General features: G+C 39.3%; 1 protein-coding gene across 1 annotated transcript in view; it reads left to right on the top strand.

Annotated features, from left to right (window-relative positions):
• Positions 1 to 12919, top strand: part of LOC115239316 (fat-like cadherin-related tumor suppressor homolog) — a 198444-nt gene that overhangs the window by 169087 nt on the left and 16438 nt on the right. The window contains exons 6-9 of the mRNA XM_029813786.1: positions 7642 to 7797; positions 11614 to 11766; positions 12275 to 12488; positions 12793 to 12918. Coding sequence (XP_029669646.1) covers positions 7642 to 7797; positions 11614 to 11766; positions 12275 to 12488; positions 12793 to 12918 — 649 coding nt within the window. The remainder of the gene's footprint in view (positions 1 to 7641; positions 7798 to 11613; positions 11767 to 12274; positions 12489 to 12792; position 12919) is intronic.

Here is a 12919-nt window from a genome sequence, read left to right as displayed (position 1 = left end):
CTTTCCCTATACTAGTTAAAAATCTGTTTTATTTTCGAATAGCATCTATCGCATCGTCCCTGTAACTATGTTAGTTCAAGGATTGGCGAAATTGATATCGGCTGAAATAGCGTTATTGGCAGCATGCGCATCTAAACGCGCCGCATATCCCGTAGATTCCGCGCTTTTGGATCGTTAGACTTTCTTTTTACGGCTCGCTCGCCAAACTCGTTTATCTGTCATCGATATGCCCCATAACCGATATGTATAACCGATGTCAAAGGGCGCGGATGCTGGCCGGTCGCCGGTATATTTTGGCATGAAAGGTCGGCCGACGTTGCGGAACCCGGTTGCGATGTGACCGGGACGACCGTGTGTCCCCCTTTTTCATAATTCCACGCATAATTTACGGATCTCGACTGCATCCTCATGGTTGTGCCCTGTCACGAAGAGACATTTTTCCACTACTCGCGCGTATCTCGCGTCGCCAGGCACCCTTTTTACATGTCGTATAATTCGCTCGATAAATCTGAAACATTGACAATGTCGTTTCGCTTTCGACGAGATTCACGTAACGACAATGAATCGCATCATGTTCCTTTGCCATATAATTGAGTAAACTTAAGTAATCTGAAATAAAATTATATTGTAATAAAAGATATGAAGAAACTGCGTACAAATATATATGTCTAGTACTTGTCCGAAAGCTTCATTTATGGCATAGTCATTGTCTGTTACTGGCGAGCATAACGTTGAATTGACTGTCCTTTTTTTCGATCAAGCTTTCGATGGCCTTTTATTGTAAAGATGCGCTTTAGGCGCTCCTTCTGATATTCAAAGTAAGCCAGAAAGTTGCTTACTATCGTAGAATAGTCGATTCTCTACTAAGTACTGCTTGAAGTATCGGCTTGAGAGTATTTCATCGAAATTTATGATCGACCGGGCGTACTTGAATGCAAATCGAAGTCGCCGATGGATAATCCATGAGAAAGAGCACGTAAGAATCAATTTTCAGCTCACGTGCCACTCTTATAGACGCAGCAAATTTTTTATTTAATTTCCCATATCTGCCTGCCTTCTAAAACAATAAAAAGGAAATTCGCGTGGGAAATAAAGGAAGTTAAAAATTATTTAAAGACCTTATAATATATTTTTGCCTGGAAAATCTTTCTCTTTTTCTCTTTTTCTATTTGAGCATGCAATTATTCTTCTCTATTATTAATTATTTTTGAAACACAAAATCTTTTTATTTCACCGAATATGAAAATTCGACCTCCACCGATCTTCGAGTTCAATTCTATCCCCTCTGCACGGCCGTTTCTCCTTGAAAGTATTACGCGATCGATAACGTCGTATCTCGAGGAAAGCGTTATGCGTAAGTTCCGGCGACTCGCGAACCATCGGCCCCGCTAAAACCACCCCCTCGACCGAGGAGTTTTTGCCGCAGTCTTATTAATAGGCGCGATTTTTCACACTCTTCTCTCCGACCGTCCGAGAAATATACCCTCTTCTCTAGATGCACGCGGACATATTTCAAATGCGCCGCCGGGCATTTTCACTATGCGCCGCGTATATTAATAAGGATAGGTACGAATCGGTCCTTCGCGCTATCCTTCACCCTTTTTTCCGCACGTTCGCGACGACTACGCTTCCGTTCGGACTTGGTGCGTTATAATACACGCCGATTTTCCTACGACAACCGTACGTCGTAACGCGGAGATAAATGCCGGCTCGCTCAGCGTTTTTCGTAGATGACTAATGCTTCGAACGTGTGTGATTTATCCCGCATAGACGAATGCGCATGAATCTAATTATCTCCCCTTGCATTTGGCTTGTTGATTCTGCATATGATTATTTTAAAAGATAAATGTCAAAGATAAATTTTATATTGCCATAATTTTCCCTCCTGTCTTACATTTTCCGATTTTAAATATTCAAATTTAAAATATTTATAAGATGTGTATATATATATATCAAAACTGTAGTTTTAGCTTTATTTTTATTTTAAACGCTTATATATATTTTCGCGAGGTGGCTAAGGGGGGAGATAAATAACAACTATTTGAAATCAAAATAAAACCAATTTTATTACAGATGTTTTGGATATTTGCGATCCTTTGACATTTTATTTTATGGGTATACTCTGTGTATTTTCTACTTTTGTTTTTAATTTTTATTAATATTTATATACACACACATGTGGGATGTTTGCAGAAAATAATGGTCGATCGGAGCTAAAAAAAATATAAAAATACTGCAAAAAATATATTACTGTTAAAATTTATTCATTAAAAAAGAATATATGTAATTGGCAAGTCAATACATACAATTTATGTATTTCTTTATTGAATCTCAATTGATCCTTGAAAGAAAACAGCATATTGATTTTATTTTTCATCTTTAAAAACAAACAAGCGGTCTATAGCTCAATGTCAGATTCGGATTATATCGATGAATGATCTAACACGTCCCATCAAAATTTGAGAATTGACAAATGCATCTTTGTTGATACATTGCGATCCTATCTTACATCGACAGATAAAGTGAATTTATAACCATCGGCGATCCGATGAATAATGAATTTAGCTCGTAACGCAATTGCGATTGCGGTGTCTTTGACCAACTTATAGGTCGCCTATTCTATTCATCTTTTATGATAATCAATCTACCATGTAGTCATTTCCGAAATCATACTCCGTGCGCGAGAACGTAAATCCTCGGAGCGAACGGTCGCCGGAAACGGTTTCGACCACGCGAACCAGCACGGAGCTGGGCCTTCTTTAGACAGCCTTCGAATTATGCATGCTTTTCTGCTCCGGTAAGCCGAGTGATTTCCCTTAACGATCTGTCGGTTTACTTTCAAAGAGAAAGGACGGAAAAATGGAAGAGGATGAGATGGAAAGGAACGGAGAAAGCTGCAAAACTCGACTTGCCAAATAGAACGTATTATTGGTGCGTATCCGTGATTGCGGTGCGAGATCTGATGTGTGTGTGTGTGTGTGTGTGTGTATGTATGTACGTGTGTGTGAAAGCGAAAGAGAGAGATGACATAAAAAGCTCTGTGAATTTTGTATTTCCAGAGAATTAGCATTCGCGGAAGAAGCATGTTGGAAACGCAAATTTATTATGGCGCAAAATTAGCCGGCTGGTTTTGTTTCGGCTAAGTAATGCGAGAACCTGAAATAGAAATTTCCCGCGGACACGGACCGATTATTATTAACAGAGCTTTGGATCAGAGAATATTACGATATCCTCGGGATAAGTCCGGATTTCCCATTGGACTTCCCGCCCCGCTATTAGAGCGGATCGGATTACGCGGAACTTTCGAGAGTTTTGCTTTATACAAGCGAAATAATTATTAAATCGCGCGCTCGACTCAACGACGAGAGAAGCCTTTCCCGATTTTGTGATTACGCACCCAGATATTTTGATTTTCGGGCAGACGCAATGTGGGAGCCATCGTAATGTAATGCTGTCCTTAACACGGCTCCGTTAGGATTTTAATGCGCCAAGCGGTTAGTATACTACGTGCTTATTCGTTCACCATAAAAGGGGCCGTAAAAGTCAGCGCGCGGCTTTCGAGGCGAAGACAATTTCGAGAAGCGTAAGGTAATGATGCCTACCGGGCGCCGTCAACAATTTACGTCTTCCGTGAAGCAGCTCTTTCAGCTGTCGACAATGCGGATTCTCTCGCGATACGAATCTCCGAATGCTCGACGATAGTTTTCTGCATTGGTAGCGTTTACTGAAACCAGACGTTTTATCGATATACAAAAGAAATTGTCTTAAAGGGAATAATTTCGAATAATGGAAATAGCTTCACGAAAAATTTCACGAAATTTATGACGGATAATTTTTTCTCGCGTAAAGTATGACACCGAATTGGCAATCCGACCGACCTGACGATCACAATCAGTAGGAAGAAAGCAGTGCGGCTACTTGCGAAACCGCGCGCGGCTGTCCGGGTATATTATGGTGGCTGTCACACGAATGCCGGTATCTCGTCGTAGTGGCGAATCTCTCAGATTTAGCCGCAAACGCGAGGGTTAAGCCCGAAGAAATCATCAGAGACCATCGAGGTAATTACGGGGAGTCGAGCGAGAGGAACGTCGGTAAAGGTGGGTGACGGGAGATGAACAGGGAGCGAAAAGATGCTGAAGAACTGCTCGGGCAACGCACAGCTATTACCCCTAATCACGAAGAAAACACGGTTTCTCTCTCGGTGTGCGTTCTTCTCCCGTCGAAAAACATCGCCAGATTATTCGAAAAGTCGGTTTCGTCGCTCGTTACTCAACCGATGCCCGTGTCGGAGAAATAATGCGGCTCTATTACTGACTGTCACGACGGCTGCATCGTTTTGTCTTCCGCGTAGCCTTACCACTTAATGACATGATTTTACTAAAGATGAAAATACCGTTTTGTTGATTATTTAAACTTCTGTATATCTCTCTCTTATAATATTATTTTACGTTATTGTAAGATTACTAAATTATTTTTTCATATTCATCTTCTTCCAGAATTTTTTAATCAATTTAATATTTATTAATTTAATATTTTTCTTAATAAAAAAATTATAATTTTTTGACATTTATATATAATAAATAATAATAATAAATGTACTATCTTGTAAGTCTTTATTTAGAATTCGCATATTTGTCGTTTTCACACGCGGCCAATTCTTCCTTGCAGTTTACGTAGATCGCGAACCGATATTAAACCGCTCTAGTAGCCTGAAGGGGGCGAATACTCTCGCTTACCGAGTAAAATGATAAAATTGCGAGTGCTCGGAGGGAGCGCGAAGGAAATCTGCGAGACGCCTCCAGGCGAGATACGATGACGTTCGGACGGATTTAGCGCGATCGGCCAAGCGTTTAAATCTACCACGCCGTAAGGACCCATGTTCATCGTGTATAGGGCGCTCCAGAAACGCGACACTTAATATATTCTCGGGCCTTGTGAAGATACGAGGAGATGAGTGTGGTGAAATTTATATAGCCTTGAAGGAACGTGAGCACGACGTAGCGAAATTTTAGCGCTGATATACATATTATATTTTCTAAATTTATTTAAAAAACACACGTGATTTTATTATAATTGACACAATAGAAAAGTGTGACATCGCAGAAGAGAAAAACTGTCTTTGTTATGTTCTGAAACTATTTAGATCTTCTAAACATTTTCTTTCTTCCGAAGAAAAGAAAGATATATTGATATCTCGTTTTCGACAGATCATTGTAGTAAAATATACACATATATAAACATTTTATTTTCTGAATTTTTAATATATTTATTAATAGAATTATCACCTTTCTTTCTGAATTTTATCTCTTTTTGATAAAATACTCTCTGGTATTAATCACAAAGTGATAAAACCCCCAAAAAGATGATAATTCTATTAATAAAAATATTAAAAATATAGAATAAAACTTTTATTCGCCGTGTATATTTTCTTTAATAAGCTTGTATCATTCTGTGGAACACAGATAATCCTGCACCGCGAATACGTGAGAATACGAGAGAAATCCGTGAAAGAGTAGTTTCGCGCAGGGGAGCTTCGTCGCATCATTGTCGTCGTACCGCAAATGAGAGTGCCCGGGTATCCGACGTCCGGTGTATAAAACGGAATTTCGTACTCCTAATTTAGTGCAGGTGTTACGCCGGAGGATCTGACGCGTAGTCCTCTCCCGCGAGATGTCCCGGGGGACATTGGATTTACGTCGCGGTCTCTCCGCATAGCCTTCCTCCGTTCCCGTCCCGTGTGCCTCCGGACGGAAATTGCTTCGTGAAAGGCCCGATTATTGCGTCGAAGAACGACGGGGGACGATGGGGCCCCGAGACGGAGAATTTCGTAACCGGTCCACTCTCTCTCCCTGTCTCTCTATCTGTCTATCTTCCTCTTTTCCATCAGTCCGTTTGGCTCTTCCGCCGGACGAATAGATGGACCGCCTGCCAGATCTCGTAATAGAGCGCTCACCATCGCGCTGAGTCACATACTTCGTTACTGGTCTGTACCGTTGACGCGGCAAAGGGCCGCTTTAGAAATTAGATGTATTTATAGATCCGTGTAAAGTAGAATAGGAAACGTCTGGAAACTGGGACGAAACATTTGAGATTTATAGATACAAGGCAAATAAGAATAAAGCGAGGATCAAAAGTGCGACCGACTATCGTCATTTCGGCAAAAACACTAAATTAAATTTCAGAACTAAAGTTACGCGAACACTGAGCATTTCTCGTATCATCCGGTGTAACGGATCTGACTTATTCATGAGAGTTAATTATAAGCTTGTTTGTCTGACCTAAAATAGTGACCTGACGGCATACGTTTTACCGTAGAAAGATTCCTCTCTTCGACGTTTTTACGCAATTTTTAAAATCATATTAATTAAAGTGCAACTAAAAAAGACCTTGTGTCATTTTTTACGTCATTTAAATTTTAAATTGCTACGATTATTTCGGACTTCAATCTCGTTTTGCGCCATTTCTCGCGACGATGCGAGTATGAAGGCCTGAATCTTGGATTTGCGACATCGTCTCGGATGCGGGGACACTCGGTTTTACGACCCGAATCTCCTCCACCTCCTTCTCTCGGTCAGCATCGCCGACTGCACAGATCGTACGTGCGATATTCGCGCATGAGAGTCCTGGATTTCGCAGGACATGAAGAAAGAAGGTAGGAACGTGCGCGATAAGACAACGACCGTAGTAAGCGGTAAAAAGGGGTGCGGCCGCACGAAAAGTCATACCGGTGGAAAATCTGAAAAGATATCACATTACCGGGAGAAATACCACCTGGACTTTTCTCCAACATGCTTTTCTTCCGTCCTTTTCCATTTCCCGATTAATAACCTTACGATGCGAATGAATAAAGGCTGCATTTTCACATGTATTTTATATATGTTTCCGAATAATTGCACGAGAATATTAATTTATGCATACATTTTCCTAATGTTTCTCTTTGTCATAATCGTGGAGTTCAAATATACTAGTATTTATTGCGATACGCGAAACGAGAAAACAAGAGCAGATTTTGTATATTAATGAGTGCTGAGAGATTGAAATTTGCCTGGTAAAGCTGATCGTACGTTTTCATTATGAGACAATAATAAATCGAGTCAACGATATATTAATGCTGTGATTCGATTTGTTGATAGCTCAATGTCTGTGTTAATTTAACCATGAATTAATCAGAATTTGCATTAACTCATTTATTTATTGAAATTATCGATGCCGGCTTTTCAGTATTTGAATATTGCTAAATCTGTTTCAATAATATAGGTATTTGGTATGTAGTGATATATTTATAATATTTTATCATATAACTAATGAAAAATTTATATTTACATACATATTAATTTCCGGACATTCTTCTTCATATTATCGAAATGTAATTATTGTGAAAATAAAATTAACATATCATTATTTATCAAACAATATTCTTTTGCCTTATATTTTTCATTTTAATATTCATTAATTTTTAAATTCTTACACTTATATTAATTAATTTATATTAATGTAATAAATAATGCTTTACACGTTTTCTGTGTATTATATCATATCTTTTTGAATGTGACATAGAATTTTACGATTCTCCAAGTAACAAGTATATCTGCTGATATATTGTGTTATTTCATACTGTGATCGGTGATTTTATGCTTTTAGGTGACAGTAAGGGACGACGGTAGTCCTCCTTTGTCGTCGACTACAAGAGTCGTCATCGAGGTGGCGGACATTAACGATCATGGACCTGAGTTCGAGGCGAAGTTTTACACGGTCCAGATTCCAGCATCGCCGGCAACTGACAAACCCCTCTTCCAGGTACGAATTTCTTTGAAAATTCTCTTTCGTGCATTACCGTGTCTTCCCAATTGACCGTTCACCCAAGTTTCTTGTAAATACATTTCCAAATCGACGAATGGACCGAGTGAGAATAAAAAAGCGATCGCCGAGATCTACAAATCTTTCCAAAGCGATCCCCGCTTTCTCTATTGTTGTCCCCGCGTAAAAAGTATCATCTTTTTTTTTATCTCGTTGTATATAGGCGCGCGTGCGCACTATCTGTGAAATTTTTTAATTCGCAATGCGACGATGAATCACCTCGCGACATAAGCGTAAAATTTCCATTCACGTCTCGTCAGACATGCGATGACAATTTGACGCTATCTCGAGAGTCCGCGAATATTTCACCGACGCACAATTCGCAGGGAGGCGCCGCACTGTCTCTTTTTCTCCCTCTCTCTCTCTCTTTCTCTCTCTCTCTCTCCCTCTGTCTCTCTTTCTCTGTGATTCTGTCGGACCATAAAAAGACAGTCTGATATATTACACCAACACGAAACAGACTGCCTGCGACCTCTCCTCCCTCGCTTTTCGTTATCGTTTTCCCATCAGAGCATTCTTTTCTCGATGTGATCAAAGTAACCCGTCACCGAGTATCGCTGCGTAGAAAGGGTAGAGATTTAGCTCACAAGCCCCAGCACGAGATTCCCGGTACAGCATCATCCCATTTCTCTCTCTCTCTCTCTCTCTCTCTCTCTCTCTCGTCCTCTCTCGTAACCTTTGTGAATACGACGGCGAACCTTTATGAACGTCGCACGTCCGCTGCAAACACGAGCATCGACCCTGGAGGTCGACCGACGCAAATTAAATTACGAGGCGTCGTTGAAACGATGCAGACTTAATTGAAGACAGGGAAATTTACGACCTTGATTTAAAACAGATCAATACTTAAATGCAGCGCGCTTACAATTAGGCACAATGACGAGATTATCTCGCTAAATGCATATAAGTAGTGAGAAAAATATCGTTTTGATTTCTAGATTTGATTGTCACAAAAAATTAAAAACTCGAGAATTTATAATGTTTTGACCGGTACGGAGATAGTATGCATAAAAGTTGTTAATTTTCATTACAGTCATTATGTTGATCGAGCCTCCTCATGTAGTGCATAACAAGACATAAGTATTAATATAATTTTATCTTACTTTTTTTTCTTTTTTTAATTTGTTATGTCTGTCTTTTTCTCATTTATTCTCTCTGTATTTTATTCTGAGTTTTGTTGAACTTGTTATTACATTTTTCTTTCTTTTTTGTATTAAAGGGATCTCTTTTCCGTTTATAAATAAATAAATTAAAATTAATGTTATTTGTTTACGGTCAGAATAGTGAAGACAAAAACGTTGGAGAAATAAAAGACTTTCTGCTATATTTTACAAATACAAAAGAGAACATATTTTTCGAAACAAAGGCTTTGCATTAAGAAACAATATCTATCAACCTTTAAAAAAGAAAGAAATAACACATTAAACAAAAATATTACTCTTATCTTTACATGCATTAAATACATAGCTTGTAGATGCAATGTATGATATAAAATATAAACAAAGAGTATATACGAAATTATGCAAAAATGTCAAGTTTTTCCTGCTTATAAAAGCATCTCGAAATCGCGTGTGGCTTTATTGCATCGAAACTTGAATCGACTTTGAGTTTTTCTCGGGCGACGTGGCGTTGGGCAGCAAGAAGTAACGAGGATAAACGATCGCCACGTAGACACGTAGACGCGTCGGGAGAGGAAAGAAAAAAAAAAAAATCTCGAATCGCCGATAGAAACAGAGTCCTGAGGCTAAATGCTGTCCTCTCTGGTTCTCGACAGAAATCGAAGAACCGCTCGCGGGAGTTCGACCTTTCGAGCGATACGTTACTAGAGAACGGGACTTGGGAGACATTTAGCCCCGACACCCTGTCAGGAGATCGTATCTTCAGGGTAAGGACACCTTGGCACGTAAAATAAGCGCCTGACACGGCGCGCGCGCGCGCGACCATGGCTCGATATATATATTGTATACTATATTTGATTATGCGGCTGGATTATATAATTTCTGCGCGAGCTATTTGCGTTAATTCACGAAACGCTTTTATATATCGATCGTGCATCACAATCATATCTTTCTGTGATTACGTACATTCTCTTTCTTTTTCTCATGCTACCGCTGTCCATCGATAGAAGGGCTACACATGTGTACCCGCATTTAATTGATTGCACCTTGATTAGTCGCGCATATATACGTTATCAAATTATCAGTAAAGCTAATAATTGTAGCAAATAGAAAGCGCGACAAATTTATTTCGCAATTAATCTTTCTGTGCGCGACCACTCAAGGTTCTACATTTTCTTTATGTGTTACGTATGAACATATGTATATATATGTCACTTTAGCATTTTTGGCTGCGCCTTTTTTCGCCCCTTGTCTGTCTTTCTACCTTTCTATCTCTAGCCTACCTATTCGTGTCCTTCTCTCTATATCTGATAATTCGCGTGCCTCTCTTGTGCTCGTCTATATGTATTGTGCTCCTGAATGTTGCCTTATCGTACACGAAGCTGTCGCCTGAGAATGTTCCGTTATCTCTTATCGCTACTAATGATTGCACCGCCAAGGATCTTGAAGCGGGAATCAAGGATATCGATTCCTCCTTGAAATTTTCTGCACGATCCCGGCTTAGCACGGGTCATTTGCGGTTTCATTATTACCGTAGAATCGAGAAATATTCGCGCACGCTTCTTTCCCGAAGGATTATATAAATATATATCTGCGTAAAACATCTGCGAGAGGATACGCAATCGAAAAATACTTATTTATACGCATGATCGAGCAAGCACGATCGAAGGGAAATAGGGCGAAACTACAATAGATTGCGTCTGCATATGCACATTTCACAAGCGCCCGACGCTATGTTTGAAATTTGCAAACAACGCAGGGCTCGGTGCATGCGCGAAAATGCATGTGCCGCATAAAACGAGCCCACGAGTCTTTCTTTTTCCTCCGCGCGCGACAACGTAATTAGTCAAATTTATCGCGTCTTCATTTCTTCGCGCGACGTCGTCTGGAAGATGCACACGCGAGAAGAGGAAGGAATGCATCGTCATCAACGAACCGGCGTGTGGAAAAATATTTGTTCGGAAAAGGAAAAGATATCGGAGCAATAGCGGAGACTGCGGAAAAGTAATGTGTAGACGAGCATATGTTTCCACATGTGTATGTATACCAGATTCTCTTTCTCTTTCTCTCTTGCTGAGGATAGCAGGCGAATGCATTCGTAGCAGTTTTCGTTTCGCACGACTACTATCTCACGTTCTTAACATGTTACCGCGATCGCGATCGTTGACACGCTTGAGGCTGAATCGGCACACGGCAATAGAGCGGCTGCTATACATTTCGTTATCATCGACGATCTTAATTCCTTTTCTTTCAATGTACCGCATGCGGATTGTATGAATGCCAATGTGCTTCGAAGACTCGTTGTTTCGCGACGCTACAAGGAACAATAATAATATAATTGCCCGAATTTAGAGGATATATAATTTATTGCGCCGGGGTATCTTTTTTATTTAAAGAAAAAAACAAACATTTTTTTTTTAATAAATATTTTTAAATTGCAATGAGAGCCATTTTATAATCTCTTTTATGATAATAGAAATAATTATGTTGAACGAGTCACCGTTTGCAATGTATCAATTTTATTTACAGTATTTATTCTATACGCGGCTATAGATTAGACTAACATTAGAGTTACGTCATAGTAGATGGATTTGCCATAACACAACAACAACGAGATAACTTTCGAAATTTGTGTTAGGTTCTTGCATACGATCAAGATATCGGAGAAAATGGAAGAATCCAGTACAGCATCAAGGGCGGTCGAGGAAAGGGCAAGTTTAAAATTCATCCCACCACGGGCATGGTGTATTCCCAGCGTGGGTTCGAGGCTGGTCAAGAATACGAAATGATGGTAAATAGCATATAAATAACTATCTTATTTATCAAATCATGATTTTATATCATTAAGCTATCGAATAAAATGGATTCGGGAAATTTAATCATCCGAGATAGAAGCTGTATATGAAATATTTAAAGCAAATAATAAAATAAGAGGGAGATAATTTTGTTCACTGACATTCTTGTATAACGCGAGTCACGTTGTAGATTAACGTCTCTCGTAAATAAATGAAAATTCCTAAAGCATAAAAGTGAAAAAATATAATGAATAGAGAATATCTAATATATAATAATTGGCTATTGTAATCCTGTGAAATTGTGTAAAACTATACGTCACACTGGTGTAAGAAAGAAGAATATTGAAGCAAGAAGAAATTGGAGTGAATTTACATCGTATTACGTAAATTACGTCGAATTGGGTCTCAGATTCTGACTTTATAATACAGCATATTCATACCGGTATCCCTGCGATGTAAACTCGATTTGAATCGGAACTTCCACGTACGCTATATGTTCCATAGATACGAGCGGCCGATCATGGAGAACCCCCGCGTAGTCATCAGACTCGAGTTTCCGTTCAAGTTGTAGAGGCATCAAAGGAATCGGAAAACCCTCCGGCGTTCAAGACAAATAATCAAAGCGTGCAAGTCACGGAAAGCGATCAGGCGGGCTTTTTAGTCGCGCTTATGCAAGCTAGTGACAAGGATGGTGATTCTTTGTGGTACGATATTTTAGGTGAGAAAAATTAACACTCTTTTCGATAATAATCTAAGATAGAGGCATTGCGTTCATTGTCGTAATCATATCAAAAATGTAGTCGTGCAATAATTAAAATTTTTCATTTTAATAATAACACAATACATACATACAAAGATAAAAAAGAAAACCATGTATTTATTTTTATATTTATTTTTTTATAAAAATATATTGGATTTATTATATTTTTTTTAAGCACGTAATATAATTACGTGTATTAGACGTATAATATGATGGAATAAAGAAAATAGAGGTCATCCTAAAATCTATCGACGCATTTTAGACGGCGACAAGCGCGACGAGTTCTTCATCGGCCGCGACAATGGCAACGTACTACTCGCCAAGAGGCTGGATTGGGAAACTCAGAACTTTTACAATCTCACGATCGGTGTAACGGACGGCGTGCACAC

Source organism: Formica exsecta, unplaced genomic scaffold (assembly GCF_003651465.1).
Source record: "Formica exsecta isolate Colony F162 unplaced genomic scaffold, ASM365146v1 scaffold370, whole genome shotgun sequence".
NCBI classification, from domain to species: domain Eukaryota; kingdom Metazoa; phylum Arthropoda; class Insecta; order Hymenoptera; family Formicidae; genus Formica; species Formica exsecta.
The sequence above is the reverse complement of the archived record's forward strand: the minus strand, read 5'-3'. Positions and strand labels throughout refer to the sequence as shown.